The sequence below is a fragment of the Sinocyclocheilus rhinocerous genome, unplaced genomic scaffold (genome assembly GCF_001515625.1).
Source record: "Sinocyclocheilus rhinocerous isolate Xijiao unplaced genomic scaffold, SAMN03320098_v1.1 scaffold1001, whole genome shotgun sequence".
NCBI classification, from domain to species: domain Eukaryota; kingdom Metazoa; phylum Chordata; class Actinopteri; order Cypriniformes; family Cyprinidae; genus Sinocyclocheilus; species Sinocyclocheilus rhinocerous.
The window spans coordinates 406,050-425,657 of NW_015666593.1; the positions used below are offsets into that span (position 1 = coordinate 406,050).

At 37.7% G+C, this 19,608-nt stretch overlaps 2 protein-coding genes across 2 annotated transcripts in view; one reads left to right on the forward strand and one right to left on the reverse strand.

The window, feature by feature from the left end:
• The window catches only part of atp1b3a (ATPase Na+/K+ transporting subunit beta 3a), a 12,928-nt gene extending 4,076 nt beyond the window's left edge, over positions 1-8,852 (reverse strand). The window contains exons 1-6 of the mRNA XM_016544424.1: positions 8,545-8,852; positions 3,740-3,868; positions 3,499-3,597; positions 3,210-3,397; positions 2,440-2,490; positions 835-921 (exon numbers count right to left, since the gene is read on the reverse strand). Of these exons, the coding sequence (XP_016399910.1) occupies positions 835-921; positions 2,440-2,490; positions 3,210-3,397; positions 3,499-3,597; positions 3,740-3,868; positions 8,545-8,659 (669 nt within the window). The 5' untranslated portion in view covers positions 8,660-8,852. The remainder of the gene's footprint in view (positions 1-834; positions 922-2,439; positions 2,491-3,209; positions 3,398-3,498; positions 3,598-3,739; positions 3,869-8,544) is intronic.
• Positions 8,853-12,408: 3,556 nt separating this feature from the next.
• LOC107732938 (uncharacterized) overlaps positions 12,409-19,608 on the forward strand; it is an 8,145-nt gene continuing 945 nt past the window's right edge. Inside the window, 5 exon segments of the mRNA XM_074560153.1 lie at positions 12,409-12,905; positions 13,047-13,217; positions 13,964-14,227; positions 14,490-14,582; positions 14,786-14,800. Of these exon segments, the coding sequence (XP_074416254.1) occupies positions 12,845-12,905; positions 13,047-13,217; positions 13,964-14,227; positions 14,490-14,582; positions 14,786-14,800 (604 nt within the window). The 5' untranslated portion in view covers positions 12,409-12,844.

Genomic DNA, 19,608 nt, shown 5'->3' on the forward strand with positions numbered 1-19,608 from the left:
ACGTTTTCCTCTTTTGTTTTTTTATCCGCCATCTCTATCTTTCTGTCGCTCGGCTCGGCTAATGTCCATCCCATGCACTGAACGCGCTCTCCTCCACATCACGAGTAGACACGCCCCTTATTGCTGATTGGCTACAAGTTTGTTTTGCAATTCGGCCCGAATCAGTTTTCTAAAGTGTTTTTGAAAAATCACATACCCTGCCTTTAAACTGAAAGCAATCACAAAAAGCCCATGAAGGTTTTTGCTGACAGGATACGACATTCGGTAAGGGAAACGCAAAAATTATCACGATATTATCTGTCATAAACGTTATCAACGCTGTTATCAACGCTAAAAACAGTAGCATTTAACACTAGTACACAGCTCTGTTGAACAAGTAGGTTACAAAATGAAATGAAATACGCAAAAACTAGCCATGAAGAAGTCTATACCATGTCATTCAGTATAGTTACATTTTCACAAATCATGCTATAAACTTTCATAAGAGCACTAGACAAAGTTATCGTAGTTATGTATTGTTGCAATAAACTGATCAAATTATCCACCCTTAAATATAGTAAAGTATTAACAAATTTTGATGCAATAAATAAGAGTATGATTTACAAATAACCCTCCCTCCAAAACAGAGAAAACATCTTTCACAAAAATCTACATGTCTATCTCCTTTAAAGTGTTTATAGTGTACATAATGAGTTGTATTTGTAGGGGTTATTATAATAACCTCACTAATTTTTAAATCCTGGGTACGGCCATGCCTGAGTGAGTAAAATTTCAGCAAATTTTCATCTTTTTGGTGAACTATTCCTTTAAGCTTGCGCTGAGCTCTATACTTACATGTGCTTTTTTCCCATAGTAAGGAAAGTACATCCTATCGATAGTTCCCTCATGGGGAAAATACTGCATCTGGAGAGGTTTCTCACTCTGAAGAGAAAGCAGAAAATACTATCAGACAACTGAAGACAACAGGCTCTGACTGGGTGAGAGTGGATGATGCTGTTTCATGTAGTTCTAATAATTAATATAAATCATCCATGACATATACAGTAGCTGCAGTGTAAAAATAAATTTGGATGCAGTGCATAATGTATCCCAGCAGGCGACAGAAAAAGCAGACTGCTGCTTTGGAGAAAACAAGTGCTAGAAGTCATGCTGCTGCTTTGCCATGCTAAATGAATTACTATTTATTCATTAACCATCTTTCTTAAAGTAGCGACTCGTTAAGAAATTATTCGGATGGTAACCACTGTGAGAATGGACAACTGGTTTTGATTAGGGATGCATGAGATTTCAGTACCATATCAGCCAATATTACAGATGTTTTATGTTTATTTGTATTGATTGTGGTTGGATATTTAATTGTGCAGCTCTCTTTCTCTACTTTTACACTTTGCTGCCATCTAATGCTCACTTGAAGTTAATCGATAAAACACTAATAATTTAATAACACTGTAATGTCATCTTTAGCAACTCTGTAAATGACTATCCATTTTTCACACTGTACATAATAATGTTGCCTAAATTCATGTGTATATGTAGTTTATTTCATTTAGATTATATTAAATATATATATCGGGGTGCATCCCTAATTCTGACAAGAAATTTTGAAAAATACTTGTATGTTGTGGCTTGCAGAAAATTTGAGGTAAGGAATGATAAAGCATATAAGAGACATGCTCAATCACACTAGTAGCAAACGAGAGACTGGGATAATGAGAGAGACCAGACATACAGTGATCTTACCCATCACTTTACAAAGGAGTTCAACTGGCAGCATGCAATTGAGACATGAGAGGTAAAGAAGTAAGGAGCGAGAAAATAAAAAAAACACTCTTGAGAGAGGATGGACTAACATTTAGAAATCCAAGCAGGAAACACAACAACATATAAATCAAACCTTAAAGCTGAAATCCATAAGAAAATTGCAGAAACACTGGCAATTACAAACACCAACAGGTTCTGCTCCAACAGTGGCTGTACTGCAGAGCAATGAAACACCCCAAAAAGGTGAGGGCTGTGTGGCCACCAATCAGACCGTTGATTTGCTAGCATCTTACACTTTGATTGGCCATGTGACTTAATTATATCTTGACATGAGCCCTCAGAGAGCAAACCAAAAGTGATAATGGCCAAAACAATAATGATAAAGTGGTTAAGTAGATGGGAATTGTTGGAGAATACTAAGCAGGAAGGTCATTTGCAGACCAAGCATGGATCTTAATTGTGATTACTCTGAGAAGCAGCCAGCATGAGATCTTAATCTCTTAAAGCTGTGTGCTTTTTAGTTCCATTTTCTAAATTTCTCTTACAAATTGCAGCTTTAAACCACAAATACAAACATGTACATTATTTATGATCGTAAATAGTCTACAGTATCTTAATAACACAATTGTAAATCATTCTTTAATTGTAACCCAACTTAAACAGGTCTACAATTGTTACCTGTGATGTGCAGTTGATGTATGGATCTCCAGCTGGCTTAAGACCAATGATCTGAGGGTTAAGAATATCACAATATCAGCCTGATTCACCCTCAGTCAGTCAGTCGATATGAATACCCAGACATTTTTACTCTTGAAGAAAATAGTTTGATAATGCATAATTCATTTAGAAATACATGCTGTGTATTCACAAAAATACAGTAAACCAGTAATATTGTGAAATATTACAATTAACTATTTTGTATTTTAATATGTTTTAAAATGCAATTTATTCCTGTGGTGGCAAAGTTGCATTTTCAGCAGCCATTAATCCAGTCTTTAGTGTCACATGATCCTTTAGAAATCATTCTAATATGCTGATTTGGTGCTCAAGAAACACTTCTTATTATTATCAATGATGAAAAACAGTTGTGCTGCCTAACATTTTTGTGGAAATCATGATACAAATTTTCAGGTTTCTTTAATGAATAGAAACGTCAAAAGAACAGCATTTATTTATCATCAGCATTTATTAATCACTTCTGATTAGGGTTGCAAAAAGGTGGAAAATTTCCAGTAAATTTCGTAAACATTCCAGAAATTTGGGAAACTTTCCAGGATTTTTTTTTTTATATTCCAGGGATTTTTGGAAAGTTTCCGGAAATTTTCCACCCCTTTGCAACCCTACTTCTGATCAATTTAATGCATCCTTGCGCGATAAAAAAATAAATGTATTTTAAAAATCATACTAACCCCATACTTTTAAACAGTAGTGTATGTAAAGTTACTCACCCTATTCATCTTGACAATAACACACGGCTGTCCTTTAGCATAGCCATAGGTGGTGTCCTCCATCCCGGAGCAACGTTGGAGTAAACTCCTCCTGAACTGGCACACCTTCTTCTGAGGTTCCTCATCCTGCTCAGAGTGCTGACCCGCCATACACAAGTCATTTTTGGCTTGTTCTGAGTCATTATACTCTGGAAATAGAAAATAGAAAAACTATAAATATACAAGTACTATGCAACCAGATGAGAAAGTATTTAAAAAATGAGAGTGAGGCAAAGTTTAGAGCACTTACGATGCAGAAACGATTCTAGATGCTGGACATACTGGCCATATTGAAGAGGTTCTGATCTGTTAAAAACTATATTCAAAGAGTTTGGCCTGATAGCCAACCCTGCGAAAAAGAAAAAAGTTAGTTATATATATATTTTTTAATAACTCATAACTGAGAAGTATGTACAACAGAAAATAGACCTTGTAATTTACACTCTTTAATTAATAATTACGGTCAATGTTTGCAAAACTGAAAAACTCACCTGGGGATGCAACCCGATCTCGATACTTTGGTGTGTCGTCATTCAGCGTCTGAAGCATCACCCATATAGTGAAGACAAACATGGCAACCAAGAAGCCATAGAAGACCAAGTAAAAGAGGAGGATGAGACCTGAAACACAGTACCTTTGAAAATCATTTGTTGCTAGGCAGAACTAACTTAATTAGGCCCTAAAAAGCATAATATTTAAATCCTTCCAACCAAAGCACAACATTTTGCTGGGATCTCATATAGAGCTCATTTTAATCTGACACAGTGTGCATTACTATCTTATTCAGTTTCAGTCTGATTGGTCAATCACAGATTTTTTTTTATTCAATTTAAACTACACTATGCAGCCTTTTAATAAGAATAAGAATAAGAATAACAACAACAGGGGCGTCATGCACTCATTATTTTTGAGGGGGCACGAGTTGGGGGGGGGCGTCATGTGACACGCAGCAGCCACAACAGCACGTATGTTTTATTTATTTTTTCCTTTTTATTCGAAACATCCCCAAACGCATTAACTATATCATGAAATATCTTGATTCTCACCTTTATAGATTATGTTGATCTATAGTGGGCGATGGTCAAAGTAACCTAATAATGTAATCTATTAACTATGCATAAAAAAACCTGTCTGTTTGCTTAATTAACAGATATGGGTGTCATGCCATAACATTTTTAATACGACTGAGTTTATATTTAATGTAAATAAAATCATTGCAAGTTAGGCTACTAATCATAACATCTTCATTGTACAGAAAGAGAGCAAGAACATTTACATTAGCAAAGAACATTTTCACTGACAGTCTAGTTCAAGCACTCTCAAAAACTCCCATTAAAATCACTGAAGCTGTTTACACTATGAAATTAATATCTTACAGATTCATACACACATTTGCACTTTGTTGTTTCTGACGAGAGAATTCGCCAGAAAGAGGTATTCACTATTCAGTCAGCGAGTGAGTGAAGAAAACACCGGCATTTTAGCGATGACTCATCTGAACGCCTCTGATTGGCCATTGCACTCATAAGCTCAACAGCGTCGTGTGTGATTGGCTATAATGCGCAGTGCTGTATAGTATCAGCGCCAGCCAGCGAACGCCGATTAGAATTTAGCAGCTGATGACATGACGCACTGAACGTTCTAATCACGCCGGTGTGATTGTATTAAATATAGAAAATATTAATCGGCTATTTTTTGTCTTTTGTAAGCTGCATTCAAAATCCACTTGGCTCAAAAATCTGAGGGGGCACGTGCATGGGCATGATGCCTCTGAATAATAAAAGTTCTCAATGAGATGGTACATAAAAATCCATCTTCCATACGTTACCCAAGCATACTTAGAAAAACTTATAATAAAGATTTATATTTTCAGCCGTAGGGACGGATTACGCGGGAAATTGCATACTGTCAGTTGTGTGTGGTCACGTCATATTCGTTCCCAGAGCAAAGTAGTAGCTGCAGCAACTGTGGCGCGCGTGTGGAGTGAGTAAGCTGACAATGCATCATTCAAAACGGTAAACCTCCAGGGTGTCAACGGTTGTAAAAACAAAGAACCTGTTATTTGTGTGACCTGTATCCATGTGTACACCGATGCCTCGAACCACATTCATCTGCACAGAAGAGCCGAACCGAAGCACAACCAAAACAATCTTTTTCCGCAAAACGCATGCACTTTTTTAACCGCTAGAGGGCCAAAAGGTATATTGTAAAGCTTCAATTCAGTGATTTAAAAAATAAGTAAATTAAGTGCGCATATATATATATATATATATATATATATTCATTCATTCACCTGCAGTAGAATAATGGTGTCTTTCCATTCAGCAGTTGATCGAAAATAATCAAATATGTCATTTGCACAGGTCTAGTGAGGCGCGAAAACGGAATCCATCCAGATTCCCCACAGGCCAGGCGACGTCACGGTGTTGTGCCGAAATCGGTGAGCTATCGAAAACTGTCACCTTAAGGCGGGCGTACACGGTGCGATTTTTGCTGTCGTACGAGCTCAGAAAACAAGCTAGATATTGTCACCAGCATCTAAATTCTTATATAGAAAAGAATTTAAACATTAATGCTGCTGTTTTCTGCTAATGTATTAGCCTACTACTAAGAATGGTTTCCTTATTAGATGTTTTAGTGCTTGTTATGTAAAACATATTCCAATTATCTGATAAATATAGGTCTTATCTTTATTCTTATTACTATTTACTGTAATTACCCAATAATGTTGGATATCTACAGTTTGTTCCTTTCAACTGCATATGATTGCAGTTGGCTAGGGTCACTGAATCTGACAAGTAAAAATTCATATATTCATATAATATAAAAATTCATATAACGTTAGCTATAAAAATGTTACCACTCTTTCATAATAACTGACTATAAATGTTTCATAAAGTGACTTGTTTAATAAAGTGTGATGTTGAGCTCCTCTTCTTTCTATTTTATAAAGCATATTGATCAGCAGACATAGTCCTATATAGTCCACAGTATGGTGTGACAGATCAAAATTATAGGCTATACCAAAATGTTACCCCTTTTTATTTTTATGAAGTTTATAAGTCTATGTTCTTTAAACTCATTCAAGTGATGTAAAGATTTCTTGTTGTCTTTTGAGTAACAGTCACCAATTATTAGACATTACAGAAATCATAATCAGAAAAAAGAAAAGAAAACCTATAGCTAATTTCTGTGATGCTTTTTTTAGGTTATCATTCAGAAGGTTTGTTATTGCACCACTAACACTGCTGAAATTACACCACAGTCAACTTAGCTGTATAGGTAATTTCAACTTAAATTACATTAGACTTAAAAACACGAGTTGAACCTAACTTATTTTTTTTTTAAATTAAGAATCGCTTAACTTATTTTGAAATATGTTAAAGTACAAAACACAGTTCTGCTTCTCTTGATGCCACATAATATCTTCACATATTAACATATTATTTATTTTTTTAATGAAGTGCAGACTCTGAAATGAATCACAAAAAGCTATAAAAACAAGTATAGTTCTTATTGCTTTTTATAAATGATTAAACCAATTAACTGTAGGCAGCCTACATATCAAACAACTTTTGTTTAAATGAGAAAAATAAGAGGGGCTGACACATCACATAAGTCACTTTATTAAGCATTATAGTCACATGCATTAAATAAAGAGGGGTGACATTTCAGTAGCTTTAAATTTAACCTGTCAGATCCTACTGTAGCTATCTATACATCAATATCTAATCAATATGCTTTATGTCAAATAGAAAGAAGAGGAGCTCACACATCACGAGTCACTTTATTAAACATTTTTAGTCAGTTATTATGAAATAAAAAGTGGTAACATTTTGATAGCTATATGAATTTGTACTTGTCAGATTCAGTGACCCTAGCCAACTGCAATCATATGCATTTGTAAGGAACAAACTGTAGATATCCGACATTATTGGGTAATTACAGTAAATAGTAATAAGAATAAAGATAAGACCTTTATCAGATAATCGGAATATGTTTTACATAACAAGCGCTAAAACATCTCATAAGGAAACCATTCTTAGTAGTAGGCTAATACATTAGCAGACAACAGCAGCATTAATGTTTAAATTCTTTGCTATATAAGAATTCAGATGCTGGTGACAATATCGAGCTTGTTTTCTTTAGTCTTAAGACATGAAACATGTTTTACAGCACCGCTCGTCTCTCTGACGCTGATCATTCGGCTTCAGCGTCCGATCTAACGCGTGGGCGCTCCCGCGAGAACATTTGCTGAACAGCGACCCCTGCTCACACTTTTCGATAGCTCACAGTTTTCGACACAACACCGGCGCTCAGCGACCGCGACCGATGTTACCGACCGCTGCCGCTCAGGTCTTTCTTCAAAACGAACAAAAAATGGGTTTCTAGACAATCGAGGTCGTTATTTTGACTGTGAAAACGATTAATTCTGCAGGTCTTTAATCTTTAGGCTAGTTTTACTGCCAAGACAGTCCGATGAATTAACTAGGCAATGGGCTTTAGGATAAATAAGGAAGGACAAGAGAAGGTTAATGACACTAAGCCTTTCTCTCACGTTAAGCAGCAAGCACAGACTTTCTCACAATAGTTGTTGTTTTTAAGGACAATATTATGAAATATGTGCACAAACGTTTTCGGTAGCTAAATAATGTAAACAAAGCCTTGTTTTGATAAACAAACCGTTACGTAGATTGAAAATCACACTACCAGTCTGGAATAAAAATATTTTTTGCCACTTAGCCAGTGTCTAATGATGTTACAGAAGCTCCTTTTCACACCACAGTGAATTTTCACGCCACACCGGGGGAAAAAAACTCACGCGATGCCGAATCATCGCACACGCAATATGGACGTAGACATTTCGTTGCATTTTAAAACCTAAAAAAAGAACACCTTAAAATGAATGACATTAAAGGACTGCTGCCGCTTCTAATTTTAGTAAAATCCTCATATTGATTTCCTTTTCTTCATCATTTTACACGAGAATGTCTGCTAAAACCTGGAGATGTTGAGCAACATATTTATCACTGAAGATCACTCAAAACACAGACAAGAGAGGACACTAAATTGCCACTGATGTCATCAGTGAAAGAGTTGATGACATCAAGGTGTCGGAATAGGTCTTCATTCATGACCCTAGGGGGGGTCTTCATGTTTTAGATGCTTGTGGCAGACTGAACAGTTTCTGCAACAAAATCCGCCTTATATGGTTATTTCTGTAAGCTGCACATTTGATCACTCGCAATAATGATGTGAATAGGATGCCGTTCATATAGGGTTTGTGTCAACTCACCCCAATTGCTAGCAGTCCGTCCAAAGAATTCTCCAGTTCTTGGATTGTAGATCACGTCTTTCCAGCTGCTCTCGGGCTCTTTGCCCTCCGCTGGTTTTTCGCTCTTTTTAGACATGCTGGAATTTAGGCGCAACTGATGAGAAAGAGACTGTGAGTGTGATGTGACCTGGTCTGATGAGACTGAACTCAGTGGGCTGATGCCCTAATGAAAGAGCGAAAAACCTCTGGCGTCTCCAAATATACTGCAACGCACCTGATTCCAAACTAATCCTACAAATCGACAGCAGCACGTTATGATGTGGGGGAGGGAACGATGGGGCAGCGGTTTTGCGCATGCGTAAATTGTGCGAAATTGTTACAAATTGATTGTGAAATTTATAACGGAGAATCTTGGTGTTCGTCGGCGCAATTGTTTTCAGGTTGTATCAAGGTACTGAATGATTTTCCGTATATATATATATATATAGAGAGAGAGAGAGAGAGAGATACACACCAAGTGGTTACAAATATGCTGGTATTACCAGGGCGCATGTCAAAAAATAAACTAATAATAGTAACAACAGTAATATTAATGATTATTATTGTTTAAATGTTACCTTTTGTGTTGATATGTTGTCATTTAATTGAACTTACAATTGTTATGCGTTTCGTTTTTAAATTTCAGATAACGTTGGCACCAAATCAATTTTTTCATGATTATGAAACATACACTCATTCTGAGATTCTGTAAAGAAGAAATTCAACCAACTTCAAGATAGATAGATAACCTTTGATGAATATGATTTATTCCTAACAGTTTTGAAGAAATAGTATTTTCTTGTAAAACGTTATCCAGTAATCTTTGTTTTATTTGGTACTTCGAAAAATCGAAGCACAGGAACAAAGAGAAGAACTGCACAAATGAATGCTATTGCTATCACCATGCATGCTTTCTGAGAGCAGCTGAGCTGTAAGCAGGCAGTGCTGTTAAATAGAAGCAAGACCTCAGTAAACACAGATGGCTTATGTAACACAAAAAGAAGAATTTGTTTAATGGGAGGGTGAAAGGGTTTTGGCAATGTACCCTGCTGGAGCTGTCAAATTAAATTTGTTGAACTCTTGAATTTCTTAAAGAAAGAAAACCTGAATGTTACCAACACATGTTCAAAAACCAAGATTCTTCTTATTTCATTACATACTGTATCAGATGCAATTTGCAATATCCTCGAAAGCACAGATTGAGCCCAAATCACATGGTCAGTTTTGCTGCCGGTGAATAAAGGCTAAACATTTTTCATGTATTATTTTAATTAAAATGACCATTGTCATCAATGAAAATCAAAAATGGTAAAATGGTAACGAAAAAGACATCTAAAAACAAATACCAGCTGTATCTTTTAAGAAACAAATTAGGAACTACTGGGATTATAAAGTAAAATATTGCAGGTACCACCATCATTTAAAACAGAGAAAGAATAAGTGTGTGTGAGGAGCTTTCAAAGTTTGGATCAAGGGCTGGCTTCAAATGCACAAAGTCTGTATAAAACAGATCGCCTATCATTTTGCAATGGTATCTGTTGTCAGTGCTTCAGCAAGAAATGCACATCTGTCAAGTACTGTTTCAGTAGTTTTTTTCTTTTTCTTTTTTTTTTTGTAGAGGAGCTATAAATTATCAATTAAAAGCTAAAATTGTGCAATGCCTTACATAAGTTATTTGAGGTTTGTTGAATAACCCATTTCAGATCATTAATTTGAATAAATACTGCTTTTCATTCAATTTTCTCATTATGTGCTTCTGAAATGTTTGTGTTTACGTTAAAAAATTGTATAACTTAAGTCTGCAAAAAAAAAATTCTCAGAGCCCATTGCCTTATCAAATACAGTCTCTTACTGGTCAGTAGTTCAAGAAATGGCATGCAAACTCCTTGATATTGACTGTTGGATTTTTATTTTGTTCTTCTCTATTGAGAAACAAACTTGTCAACTTGTTGTCTGGTTAGTTTAACTTTCTTATAGTTTAATAGTTGTAGAAACAGAAAAACATTTGCCAAAACAGGTCATTTTTTATTTTACTTTAATTTCTTTCCACAATTAGAAAAGGTTATAGCGCCAAACACTCATCCAAAAATCCAGTAGGCAACTAAGGTGCGTAGATCCAAAATATACGATAATATAGAGATGAAAAAGATCTGCACTCGTCCAGATTCAGCCAAAAAGGCTTATTACATTTATTGCTCAGAGGTCACAAAAATGTGCAAATGTGCAGAACGTTTTCAGGTATTAATGCTGCCTTCACGTGCTTTCGGAATGATCGTAAATACGAGTTTCCTAATCGGAAATTAAACGTGAACGCCTCTCAAATCGTATTTACTGGGAAATTCGGAAATAATTTTGATACCAGAGTTTCCGAGTTGGGCGGGTCATAATCTTTAAACTTGGTGGAGGGGACAATCATTGCTGCTGTCAATGCTGTTCTCACAACAACATCCCTCTGTCTTGTAGCTAAATTAGTGTATTTATAGGCTAGATATGAACGATCATTCGAAGCATATTGTATGTTTTATAAGCAGTGAAATAAGCATGTATTTGACCGAAATTCCAGAATTCTCAGCAAACTGCATGTGTAGCGCAGTGAATGTTTATGATAGTCAACCAATGGGGAGCTACATTTTATTCTTTCCGACATTAAAGCACTTGAATATGACAAGCTCGTAATCACGACTTCATAAGTGGGAAATAGGAAATTTCCGATAGCACGTGAAGGCAGCATTAACCCTTTCTCAGTGCCATGTGTTACCGAGCAACACCTGTGCTAATTAAAGGGGTCATATTATGCAATTTCAAATTTTCCTTTCTCTTTGAAGTGCTACAAGCTGTTCGTGCATAGATTAGATCCCTAAAGTTGCAAAGACTAAAGTCTAAAGTTTCACCGTGGACGAAGCGGAGTCCAGCCCGGGGTCGTCACATGTGGTTGCCGCAAGCCCACCGGCCGCTCCTTCGTCGAATCCACCGGCCGCGCCGTTCTCAAGTCTGCCGGCCGTTCCTCACTCAAGCCCGCCCGCCGCCGCTCACTCTAGTCCGCCCTGTGTGACGCTGTGTGTTTCGTTTTGAAAGCGAAACTACTTTGTTTGGCCTTCCAAAAGAGGACACAACTAGAAATCAGTGGTTAAGTTGTATTTACAACACTGTTTCGGAACAGTACAACCCAAATATTCAGATGTGTGCAGCGTATTTTATGGAGGACTGTTCTATTTATTGTATATAAAAACTGATGTTTAAAACGTTTGTTATGAGATTGTTGGTATTTATTTGTATGTATATTTCGTTTGTGTAGTTATATATGGATTATTTTGGATGATTTACAAATGTATTTGCTGTATTTGGTTATATGTTTTGAGATATGTTTTTTTGTATCTTCGTGACATTAGGTGTATTACGGTAATGCATGTTTTAATGAGCGCAGGTGTTGCTCAGTAGCACATGGCACTGAGGAAGGGTTAAAGGGGTCATATGATGCTTTTTTAAAGATCATTATTTTGTGTATTTGGTGTAATTTAAAATGCCCTTTAACCATCCTTTTCTAATACAGATTTACAAACTGAATAATTATTTTTTAACTTTAAGTTTTGTGTAAGCCAGAAAATGTGTTAGTATTTTTAATGATTTACAGAGGTAAAGTGCACCCTAAAATCAAATTAATAACGAAAACTAAAATTTGGGTAAACTGTCATTTTAAATATATAAATAGCCACATACAGAGATTGTTATATGCATTGTAGTCTTATTTTGTTACACTATTCATAAAATCACAGTTTATAACATTAAAATCCTGGCATCTCAGTCACATTTGTAAATACAACAACAACAACAATAATAATAATAATAATAATCTGGTTTCCAAACACTCTTCAATCACAGCAAAAGTTGTTTTGATTAGTCTTAAGGATGGGGAGAGAGACTCAAAAGCCTTTCCGGTGCAGTTTCATTTCAATATTTTTGTTTATATAGCTGTTAAATGTCAACTTCAGGTCAGTGTTTATATGTTATAGACTCTTTGACCCTGTTGTGACAGTCCCTCCTCAGTTCATCCTGGTAACAGCCAATGACAAGCAAGTGCTCTCACTGTCTACTAAATGTTTAAGCTAAACCTGCACACTGCGCCCGACGGTTTTGCACCGGCTCTGAATTTTGCACACTTTAGTCGTCTATTTTAAAACTGTGCAGTGTGTATGAGAATGATAGAAATAGAAACCGAAAGAAAGCGAGTCGCGATTCAAAGCAAACTATTGCCGTCGCCGCTCTCGCTTCATATTCCGCAGAAATGCTCCTCTTCTTTGTAACCTTCGCTTTTCTTGTAGATTTATCCTGGGCTCTTCCAACGGGTAAGTCTTTGATCCTGTTATAGCATCTTCATTCCTAACCAGGAATTGATGTTCTGTTGCTCATATTTTCCTCCATTATGATCTGTTGTTTTCATTATTGTCAAGCAATAAAGCCCTCTTTTGTGTGGTGGTTGTTGTTAGACGTTATTATTCAATTCGAGCGCAGTGTTTTGGTAAACGGGACAGTCGTGGAGAGGATCCTTGTCAATGATGCACATTTAAAGGGACAGTTCGACAAGCAACCTGTTGTCAGACCCATTCAAGATGAAGTCCTTAAGATGATGGTGGAGAATGACCATCGTGTAACAGCAAGTAAAGAATTTTAATGCAATAATTCATGTAGATCAGGATTAGAGACGGATCAGTAAAATTTTTAACGATACTGATTTTTTAAAAATGTGTTTAACCACTATTCAGAACCTATTTTTAATTGTTGTATTTCAGCTTAAAAAAAGATAATCACTAGATTATAACAATAAACAGTAAAACAACACCAATAAAAGCTTAAAGTACATTATGAATATAAAATAATAATTAGGACATTGTCAGCATTAAACTAATAATTATTTCATCATTTTGTTTATTGAAATGTGGCTTCAGTCTTTTTTGCAGTATTGTTTGCATTAATTGGCATACTCAAGCTCAAATATTATATTACATCATATATTATTAATAATATTAACAATATTATTAATTATGCCTTTTATTCTGTTCCATTTATGCAAAGTTGGTTTATATATATATATGTGTGTGTGTGTATGTATTTTCTGTTTCGGTTTACTGTCAAGTTTAAAATGCACTGTTACTGTTACTTTAAATGTAATGTTTGGGCTTGAGCATGCAAATTTATGCAAACAATACATTAAATGAATTGCTGTACTTTACCGTTGAGCATACAGTGGTATAATGCTGTTGTTGGATGCTAATCTTTCGAGACCCACCAAGTGGTGCCATTTATTGGATTGAGTAATAATATGTGAATTTTGATAATAAATACTGGTTTGTCACGTATTGTCATGCAGTCACTCAGTGACAATAAATCCATCTTTATTTTTCAGGTTATGGCACATATATACGTTTGAGGGAATGTAAGCTGCGAGGATATCGAGTCCTGCAGCTGTCCGACCGGTTTCAGCTCAATGGCAAAGATTATCTGACTTTAGATTCAGACACTGATTAGTGGACAGTGTTGATGCCAGAGGCACAGGATCTAAAGCAGTCATGGACACTTAAGGCCGAGCAAGCGAGTCTAGAGAAAATTCACCTGAAAGAAGAGTGTGAGGAATTCATTAAACAGAGGAATGACACCCAGAATCAAGAAGGTGAAGATTTATGATGATTATTTGTTAGAATAATTTAAATACATGAAAGTCCCACTGATTACAAAATGTTGTTTGACTATAAAAACAGTTGTTATTGCCATACGAAGCACACTAACATTCCATTTTTAATTTTTACACTAAACTTTTGTGGGTATCTGCTTTTAACATTTTATGAATACTATAATATAATAAATATTTATTAAGATTACAAGATTCATAACTAAGAATCTGGAGTTTATATTATCTGTTGAATGTTTTTCAGGGCTTGGTGTGTTAAGAGTGCTGGCTCCAGTTCTCGCCACTTTTCTCTTCGTTGGATTTGTCTTAATGAGCCTCCTTATCTTCAAGCGACACGGTGAGCATAAGACTGGAATCATGTGCTGTCATGTGTATTTGTGAAAACACCACTGCAAACCAGTCAAACCACTAGCAATGATTTTTTTAATGGGTAAATTAAATGATCACTATAAACATGTTTTGTAAAATATGTTTTGTTTGGTGTGTAACAAGGGTCATTCTCCTTTCTTTACCTTGCTCTTCCTCTTTTGCTCGATGCAGGTCATCAGCCAGGAGGTGAGATGTTTTAAATTGTTTACCAAATGCTTTAATTGCTGCGATATAAAGGCTGACAGAAGATTACATATTGACGTTGATATAGCTGTCCCCGTGGACTGGATGGCATTCAGTGATCTAAGGTTCCCAGACGCAGATGTACTGTAGGCCATGTCTTATTATCCTAGTTAATAAGAAGTGACTTTCACTGAAATGGATTTAATAGTAAATAGTAATAGTTTAATAGTAAACTTGGTTTAGAAAATACTGAATATTCATGTATTCAATTCAGAGCTGATTAAGGGTGTTTATTCACCTTATATTTAGCTACTTTGGCCACACTTTACATTACAATGTTACAGTGTAATTAAAAATGATTTGCTTTATGTGGTAACATTAGAGTAAAAAAAAATTATATTATATATGTTAAATATTATATATATTATCAACCTTGCTTAAGGTTACAGCAACAAAAATGTCCTTCGGTAATTGTTCTTGTAGGTCTCACAGAAAGTAAATACGAAACCTAAGCAATAAACTGTCAACACATAAATGAAACAAAAATAGAGAAGGTCTTTGATGTCTCATACTGTATCTAAAAAGCTATTATGTACATACATTTCTTAAAGGAACAGTTGATTTGAAAAATTTCCTGAAAAGTTACTTACCCTCAGGCCATCCAAGATGTAGATGAGTTTGTTTCTTTATTTAGAAATTTAGCATTACATCACTTTCTCACCAATGGATCCTCTAAAGTGAATGGGTGCCGTCAGAATGAGAGTCCAAACAGCTGATAAAAACATCACAATAATCCACAAGTTATCCACACGACTCCAGTCCATGAATTAACATCTTGTGAAGTGAAAAGCTGCATGTTTGTAAGAAACAATCCATCCTTAAGGCGTTTTCTGGCCAAAATACAAGTTCATAATCCATAATAATGTTTCCTTCAGTGAAAACATCCATCCCCTAATGGATAGAAGACTGAAGCAACGGTTTGAAGTTAAAATAGTCTTGATGGATTTGTTTACTATAAACACTTTAGCTTTTCCCTTCACAAGATGTTAATTGATGGACTGGAGTCATGTTGTGGATGTTGAGGATTTTTTATCAGCTGTTTGAACTCTCTGACAGCACCCATTCAAAGCAAAAAAGGTTAACACCAGTGAACTAGCCCAGTTGGATGTGTAAAAGTGGTCATACCAGACAGGTGTATCCACATTAGGGCTGCACGATTAATCGAAATTAAATCGCTATTAGGCAGAAGCTGCGATTGTCATGCGTATCTTTCAGTGAAGCACGGTTCTCTTTCTAACATTCGTTCGGTATCTCACTATGGGAACGCCTCAGTGACCAATCAGGGAGAGTCCCGCCTCCCTGTATATAAACCGCAGCTACCTGCCGTTTCGTCATTCTCGCTCTCTTCCCTGTGGAAGATTTTCTGAAGCTGTTCTCAGCAGACTTCGGGAATTACTTGCTTAACAGTTTACAGACGGAGCCGCAAGGTAACGTCCCAAACGCAATACATTCCTAACGTTTGTTGAGTGACTTCACTTAGAGTGAGATAACTAACGCGTCAAGGTGAGTTTTCTGCTCTAAGTTTTCAATTCATTTTCCAAGTTTGGACAGCATATCTGCGCTTTATTCTTATTGACCACCGGTACAGCTTGCGCTCAGGACTGTGATGCATGCGCTGCACTCTTGCTTTAAACGTCACGCGTTTTATTTACATGGTCTGTGCGCATGCGCATTACGATGTCAAACAAATGTAGTATTTTGACAAGACGAATAAAAATAGCTAATAGGCTATTTTTGTACAACCTACATTTTTTTTTCCCTATTGTGTTGTCAATGTTAAACGAATTGTATCCTGACAAGACGAATAAAAATAAGAATACAATTTTTGTACAACATTTTTTCTCTGACACTTTTTTCATACTGTGTTGCATAAAATATTAAATGATTTTTGTGGCTTAAGATAATTCATATAAATTCAAGTCAAAGTCAATAAATTCAAGACTCTTGACAAGACGAATAAAATAACATACAATTTTGTGCAGACTTTTATTTGTCAGCCTATCTCTCTTTCTTTCAGTACGCCGTTAAGGAATGGAAGGGTCAGAGTTTCATCATATCTGGACGATCTGCTCATCTGTGCGCCGTCCCCGTGGCAAGCAGAGAGCGATACATACACACTAGTGACGCATCTGGAGAGATTAGGTTTCAAGATAAACCAGACGAAGAGTTGGCTAACTCCTTCACAGGAAATAGTCTACATGGGTCTCAGGTTGAATTCAGTGATGTTTCGAGCTTTCCTATCAGAGGAACGCATCAAGACATTTCACAGCTGTCTCTCCCTTTTTCAAAACGGGAGATTAGTCTCTTTCAGAATGTGTCTTCAGCTACTGGGTCTGATGGCCTCAACAATGTCAGTGGTTTCCCTGGGACTGCTGCGAATGAGGGATTTTCAGAACTGGACAGCGTCACAGGGCATTCGCCCTAAGAGCCGTCTCAAGCCTGTGTTAAACCTGTGTTATACTTTCCGCGTGCGCGAGTCCGCTAGTGTCCGCTATGGTATGCGTGACGTAAAAATCGTCATCGGAGAGTGTGCGCGGAGGCTCCGCGCGGACATCCGCGTGCCTCCCATTTTTGCAGACAAGTACGCGATCTACTACGCATGTATGGAACATGTCCGCGGAGCGGACCATCAGCGTATGCTTTCGGAAGTATAAATACAAGTAGTCCGCGTCCGCGCTGTCCGTGTACGCGTCCGGATTGCTCATGCGGAAAGTATAACACAGGCTTCAGCCGCAGAGTGCGTGTCTCACTAGAATGCATGAGCGCTCTCCGTCATTGGAGAGCCCCGTCTTTTCTCAGGACAGGATGCCCTCTGGGTCCTATTGTGTTGAGGAAAGTGGTGACGACAGATGCATCTCTCACGGGCTGGGGGGCGGTGTTCGAGGGCAGAACAGTGAGAGGAGGTTGGTCTCCTGCACTGAGAGAGAAGCACATACATTTTCTAGAACTACTAGTATTACTAGCTCTGAGACATTTTGTGCATTTTCTCAAGAATCATCATGTATTGGTCAGGACGGACAATACAACAGTGATAGCCTACATAAATCGGCAGGGAGGAGTATGTTCTCACAAGCTTCACTTGTTAGCGAAAGAACTGATTATGTGGAGCAGCAGGGCCCTCCTGTCATTACGAGCCACACATGTTCCAGGAATAATGAACAGGGGAGCAGATTTACTGTTCAGAGGGAATCCTCTGTACGGGGAGTGGAGACTCCACCCCCAAGTGATCCTCATGGTGTGGCAGAGATTCGGCCGGGCCACCGTAGATCTCTTCGCATCACGCAAAGACGCACAATGTCGCCTGTTCTTCTCTCTGGCGATGAACCGTTGGGCGTGGATGCTCTAGCCCACGAGTGTATACTTTACGTGTTTACTTTACTTTACGCATTCCCTCTGTTGAGCCTGATCGAGCCGACACTACGGAGGGTTCGGGAATACAAACATGTAATGATTCTGATCGCGCCATACTGGCCGGGGAGACTGTGGGTTGCGGAGATTGCGCAACTGCTCTACAACCAGCCATGGCCGTTACCAGCACACAGCGTTACGCAGCTGGGTTAACTCTGAAAGTGATAGAGACAGTTCAGAACACGAGGGCTGCCTCGACACATTCTTTATATAATCTCAAATGGAGGGTGTTTGAGGGATGGTGCGCAGATAGAAACATTGTTCCTTTCTTGTGTTCGGTCCCGCCTTGGGATTTGGCCCCTTTCAAGCCCCTTGATAACATTGCCTTGAAGCTGCTCGATTTTAAGACGGCTCTGTTACTTGCTTTCACTACAGCAAAAAGGGTGAGTGAACTACATGCTTTATCAGTTCACTCCTCATGTATGATGTTCGCTCCGGGTGGTCAAAAAGTAACTTTTAGAACTAACCCGGTGTTTGTGCCTAAAGTGTTTGATCACGCTGGTGCAGTTCAATCAGTGGACCTGCTAGCTTTTCATCCACCACTTTTTCATCCCCAGAGGAGAAGAGGTTACACAGTTTATGTCCAGTTCGTACTCTGTATACGTATGTTCAGAGAACCCGCACTCTTCGTAAGAGCAATCAGCTATTTGTCTCGTGGGCTGACTCTTACAAAGGAAAACCTATCTCCCGTCAACGCCTTTCTCACTGGGTGGTGGAGGCTATTGTGTTATGTTACAATGCGAATATAGAGCCCCCAGTAGGACTACGAGCACACTCTACTAGAGGTATGGCTACATCCTGGGCTCTGTTTAGAGGCATTTATATTCAAGAAATTTGCGCAGCAGCCAGCTGGTCTTCTCCACACACATTTGCTTGTTTATAGACTGGATGTGATAGAACCCTCTCTGGCTCACTCAGTCCTGGGAGTGAGTAGTCAGGTTGTATAATGCATTTTTATTCTTGCCTGTCCTGCATGGAGGAGAGATATGCGGAGAATGACGAAACAGCAGGTAGCTGCGGTTTATATACAGGGAGGTGGAACTCCCTGATCGCGACGTGGTGTTATTGGTGCTTCCGCAATCGGTCACGCCTGAGGCATTCCCATTGTGAGATACCTCACTTCATGTTATCAGAGAACCAGGGTTACGTCAGTAACCTAATGTTCTGTGATCAGCAGTAAATCTCCATCCTAAGGCCAGAGGGCGCTCTCACGCGGAAACTCCAAATACACCCGCAGAAGAAACCCAGGAAATGCCTGTAGCGGTTGCTGAATAAACAGAAGATTTAACTGCTTCATTAATTCAACGTGACTAATAAACACACGACTACGACAATATATGGTT